Below are 5,840 nucleotides of genomic sequence, written 5' to 3' on the forward strand. Positions count from 1 at the left end.
AAATGGAAGAGTTGAGAGGAAACATCGACACATTTTGAATGTTGGTAGGGCGCTTCGTTTTCAGGCTAACTTACCTATTCAATTTTGGGGAGAATGCATTCTCACTGCAGGATATTTAATCAATCGTACTCCATCGTTGATTTTGGATGGAAAAACTCCATATGAAATTTTGTTTGGAAGCCCTCCATCTATTTCTCATCTTAGAGTATTTGGATGCCTATGTTATGCTAAGAACATTAATCGGGAAAAGGATAAGTTTGCAAGTCGAAGTCATAAGTGCATATTCATGGGTTATCCATATGGTAAAAAGGGGTGGAGGGTGTATGATCTAGATAGGAAGGTTTGCTTTGAAAGTCGAGATGTTGAGTTTGTTGAGCACGTGTTTCCTTTTGCCCATACGGACTCCGCAAGGTCGGCAACTCCAGATCATCTGCCTACTGTCATTGAGCCTACTATATTGGAGGACGTGCCTGAGATTGAGGCACCTCCGCCAGTCTCTGAATATGATGGACAGTCCGTGGAAGAGGGCGTGACAGCAGATGGGATCGTACCAATACCTGAAGTTACAGAGGTTACAGGTGCAGCGGACGATCTTGGTCGCGGCAAACGAGCGCGACAGCCTTCAGTTCGTTTGCATGATTATGTGTTACATACAGCTGCCCTCAGTTCCTCGAGCTCTCCTTCCTCTTCCTTGGCATCCTCAAGTACGCCCTACCCCATCACAAACTATGTGAATTGTGCTAAATTTTCTCTGTCGCATCGTCGATTCGTGGCTGCAGTAACTACAGGGATTGAACCAACCAGTTTTAAAGAGGCAATGCAGCATTCATGTTGGCGTGAGGCAATGAGAAAGGAGGTTGAGGCTCTAGAGGATAATGGGACATGGACAGTTTCTACTTTGCCTACGGGAAAGAAGGCTCTTGGTAGTAAATGGATCTACAAAATCAAGTATCATGCAGACGGAACAATCGAGCGATACAAGGCACGGTTGGTCGTTTTCGGGAATCATCAGATCGAGGGTCTTGATTATACTGAGACGCTCGCACCTACTGCAAAGATGGTCACGGTTCGTACCTTCTTGGCAGTAGCAGCGATCCGTGGGTGGGAATTGCATCAGATGGATGTGCACAATGCATTTTTGCATGGCGACCTTGAGGAGGAAGTTTATATGCGTTTTCCACCAGGTTTTACGGCACCCGGAGCGGATAAAGTGTGTCGTCTGCGCAAGTCTCTCTACGGGCTGCGACAGGCACCGCGGTGTTGGTTTGCCAAGCTGGCTGCGGCTCTGGTTCAATATGGATTTCAGCAATCTGGCTCAGACTATTCTTTGTTCACGTTTCGGCGTGGCAAAGTTCAGTTGACCATTTTGGTCTATGTGGATGATCTGGTGATAGGTGGGAATGATAGTGATGCCATTCATGCGTTTAAAACTTACTTGAATGATTGTTTCCACATGAAAGACCTTGGTAAATTGAAGTACTTCCTTGGTCTTGAAGTAGCGCGAAATTCGACTGGGATTTTTCTTTGTCAGAGAAAGTATGCTCTCGATATTATTTCTGAGACCGGCTTGTTAGGTGCTAAACCTGCCGGCACACCAATGGAGCAAAATCATCACCTTGCTTTGGCTAAGGACGAGATCCTTCCTGATTCTATGCCTTATCGGCGTCTTATTGGTCGTCTTATCTACCTGACGATTACTCGCCCTGAATTGTCTTACTGTGTACATATCTTGGCACAGTTTCTACAGGAACCACGGCATAGTCATTGGGAGGCGGCCCTTCGGGTTGTTCGTTTCTTAAAACTTCATCCTGGGCAAGGTCTTTTGCTACGTTCTAATTCCTCTCTTCATCTTACGGCTTATTGTGATGCGGATTGGGCGAGTTGCCCCTTGACTCGCCGTTCTTTGACGGCATATTTTGTCTTTCTTGGGGATTCTCCAATTTCCTGGCAAACGAAAAAACAGCATACCGTATCTCGATCTTCGGCTGAGGCAGAGTATCGTTCTTTGGCCTCTACGACTTGTGAATTGAAATGGCTCAAGGGTTTGTTAGCTTCTCTTGGCGTCCCTCACTCATCTCCTATGCGGATTTATTGTGATAGCCAGTCTGCTCTTCATCTTGCTCACAACCCTGTGTTTCATGAACGCACCAAGCACATCGAAGTTGATTGCCACTTTGTTCGTGATGAGATTCGTCGTGGTATCATTCTTCCCCAATTTGTATCCTCGTCTCACCAACTCGCTGATATCCTAACCAAGGCTCTTGGCAAACGTTCGTTTGATGACATTCTTTGCAAGTTGGGCATTTCTGATCTTCATGCTCCAACTTGAGGGGGGGTATTAGTGAAGTAGTCTCGGCTGCAGTTTAGTGAAGGAGTCTCGGCTGCAGTTTCGGGTATCTTGTGTTTATAGTATCTATCTATATTTGGTAGTATTGGTAATTGCACATAATTAGGTAAATTGGGGCTGAAGTCACGGGAGCTTGATGCACATTGTACTTGTATATATAGAGCAGATGGCAATGAGAAAATCATGAAACTTTTCCCAATTCTTCTGGTTTTACAGAATACCATTTGGTTTTGCTTGATTTCGTCGACCTCTAACTTTTCATTATTACGTATGCTAAATTTTGCTTTTTCAATTTTCACAAATTGCTTCGCCCGCTATAAATTTGGATAGATAGCCGCAGGCTCAAGCATCAAAACTCATTCCTAACAACAAAAGAAAGTGAAGGGGAAAAAAAACATAAGCAATGGATTCCATTTCGCTGCCAGAAAAGCCTCATGCTGTTTGTATTCCATATCCAGCACAGGGTCACATAAACCCTATGCTGAAACTAGCCAAGCTCCTTCATCATAAAGGGTTTCATATAACCTTTGTTAACACAGAATTCAACCACAAACGTTTGCTCAAGTCTAGAGGTCCTGATGCCCTCAATGGCTTGCCTGATTTCCAATTTAAAGCCATTCCTGATGGGCTTCCTCCTTCTGATGTTGATGCCACCCAAGACGTCCCCTCCCTTTGTGAATCCACCACTACTCATTGCTTAGGTCCATTTAGAGATCTCCTTGCAGAACTTAATGATCCCTCCTCATCACAAGTGCCCCCTGTTTCTTGCATAGTTTCTGATGGAGCCATGAGCTTTACTCTTGAAGCTGCCGCAGAACTAGGCGTCCCAGAAATATTGTTTTGGACTCCTAGTGCATGTGGATTCTTGGGTTATATGCACTATGCTAAGCTCATAGAAAAGGGTCTCATGCCACGCAAAGGTACTCTTCAGGCCCAAGAACTTTTTGCGGTATTTCTCCTTTGAGCTCTCGTGAGAGAGACTTTTAGCACTAGTTGGATTTCTGAACTTCTGCACTGCGAAATAGATATAATATAACCCCCTTGGCAACTAGCTTGATGGCATTTAAGATATTAATAATTACTGTATCTTCTTTTTTATTTTTTAATCGAGTTAAACTTGTGAATCCTTGTCAATTACAGATGCAAGTTATTTGTCAAATGGATACCTTGAGCAAGCTTTGGATTGGATTCCCGGGATGAAAGATATACGTCTGAGAGATCTTCCAAGTTTCTTAAGAACTACAAATCCGGATGACTACATGGTAAAGTTCGTACTGCAAGAGACTGAGAGAGCCAAGAAAGCTTTAGCTATTATTTTGAACACATTTGAGGAGCTGGAAGAGGATGTTATAAATGCTCTGTCTGCCATCCTTCCTCCCATCTACGCCATTGGGCCTCTACAGTTTCTCGAGAAAGAGGTGAAAGATGAGAGGTTATCAGTTGTAGGGTCAAATCTTTGGAAAGAAGAGCCCGAGTGCCTAGAATGGCTTGATTCAAAGGATCCCAATTCTGTTGTCTATGTAAACTTTGGAAGCGTCACTGTTATGACTCCTGACCAGCTTGTGGAGTTTGCATGGGGACTTGCAAATAGTAAAAAAACATTTTTGTGGATCATTAGGCCTGATCTTGTCTCTGGCGCCTCTGCAATTCTTCCTCCTGAATTTTTGGAGGAAACTAAAGATAGAGGCCTACTAGCAAGCTGGTGCCCTCAGGAACAAGTTCTCAGCCATCCTGCCATTGGAGGATTCTTAACTCATAGCGGATGGAATTCAACTCTCGAGAGTATCTGTAGTGGGGTGCCCATGATTTGTTGGCCGTTTTTCGCCGAACAACAAACCAATTGCTGGTTCTGCTGCACCAAATGGGGCAATGGATTGGAGATGGACAATAATGTTAAGAGGGACGAAGTCGAGAGCCTTGTGACTGAGTTGATGGTTAGAGAGAAGGGAAAGGACATGAAGAAAAAAGCCTTGGAGTGGAAGAACAAGGCTGAAGAAGCATCTAAAAGTTCAGGTGGTTCTTCTTACTCCAATTTGGTGAAGGTGGTCCAAGTGCTTCTCACCAAGTAAGTAAAATCAGAATAGCATATTTATGTAATGAATTTCTTTCAATTCTATAAATAAATTATCTCTATTTTTCATATTTGTAATTGTATACGGAGGCTACAATCATCCTTCAATGTTCTTTTGTGCTTCTCTTTTCCTAGAAAGTTAATATTGATTACGAACTCCCATCTAGCAAACATTTGATCAGGTCCTCGAACTACGCTCAGATTATGTGAAGTTAAAGATTTTTTTTTATTGAATACATGAATTCATTAACATTTTTTTTTATTGGATATATGAATTCATAAAAAATAAAAAAGAGTTGCAATATCAAGTTATACACTAGTTACCGACCAAAAAATCATGAACCTAACTTATTTCGGATATGGTGCTCTTCAATATTGAATTCATTTATAAAGTGCAGAGAGTTTAATTATAGCAAATTCCCACTACTCTCTACATTTTTTTTTATTGTGAAAATAGAAGAGTTTGAATTCAAAATCTTTTATTTACATTCTCTCCTTTGAACCATCTAACCTATTCCTACCTCGGTTACTAGCTCTTAACTTATTAATAAAACTGCAGGTTGTAATGTTGGACGTCAAATTCTAACCCTTTTTAATTTTTTTTTCTTTTTTTTATTTGAGAAAAAAGGAAAGCCTCGTTCTCATGGATTTTTTTTAATAAGTGAAAGATTTTAAATTCAAAATCTCCTAATTTTACCAGCTAGCCAATCCAGCATTTTCCTAACATTGAGTGTGTTTGGATTGTTAATTATTTCACTTTATTTGCACCCTATTTACACACTAATTTGCTTGCATTATCAACACATTTTTCAATCATCTTTTTATCTTACATACATCATATAAAAAAAGTGCTATGGTACTTTTCATAAAATTATCTCAAATAATTTACAATCCAAAGATAGGTGATGGCAATGATTGAATGCAGAAACTATAGGCGTGGTCTGGAATATATAGTCAACATCCAACAATTAAATGTTCGCGTCCATGCTCACTTCTTGCAGGCATTTTATAGTTTATTATACGACCACAATACTAAGGTCAACAATCAACGCCCCCACCCAACCCTCTCATAAGCCCGCAACCCTCTCACTCCGTGCTTACATCTGCGTTTTTCAATCTGTTGTTTTCTCTTCCATTATTAAGAGCATCCACAATGCTATTACACCTTGTGAAATGTAATCCATATACCACGTCAGTATTCCACTTTCTTCTCTTTTATTATACTTTCACTCACAATGGATTACACTCCATAAGGTGTAATAGCATGGGTCCACAATTAAATCAAATATTTATTTTAATAATGCATAACTCATATCTCATAAATAAATAAAGTAATTTTTAAAAATAATTTTGTTATTTTTAAAAAATAAAGTACTAACTTTCATTAAATTTTTTACATTTTGAATTTTTTATTTTCTAAAA

General features: G+C 40.5%; 1 protein-coding gene across 1 annotated transcript; it reads left to right on the plus strand.

The window, feature by feature from the left end:
• Positions 1–2,750: 2,750 nt before the first annotated feature.
• Positions 2,751–4,416, plus strand: LOC113778637 (7-deoxyloganetin glucosyltransferase-like). Its single transcript, XM_027324102.1, has 2 exons — positions 2,751–3,267; positions 3,488–4,416. The coding sequence occupies exons 1-2, from the start codon at positions 2,751–2,753 to the stop codon at positions 4,414–4,416; spliced, it is 1,446 nt and encodes a 481-aa protein (XP_027179903.1).
• The last annotated feature ends 1,424 nt before the right edge of the window (positions 4,417–5,840 follow it).

This window comes from Coffea eugenioides, chromosome 1, assembly GCF_003713205.1.
Source record: "Coffea eugenioides isolate CCC68of chromosome 1, Ceug_1.0, whole genome shotgun sequence".
NCBI classification, from domain to species: domain Eukaryota; kingdom Viridiplantae; phylum Streptophyta; class Magnoliopsida; order Gentianales; family Rubiaceae; genus Coffea; species Coffea eugenioides.

Excerpts from the sequence above, each read along its gene's own strand:
- LOC113778637 (XM_027324102.1), top strand. The coding sequence starts at position 2,751 with ATGGATTCCATTTCGCTGCCAGAAAAGCCTCATGCTGTTTGTATTCCA. Across the intron at positions 3,268-3,487 it reads GGGTCTCATGCCACGCAAAG|ATGCAAGTTATTTGTCAAAT; the intron begins GTACTCTTCAGG and ends TGTCAATTACAG.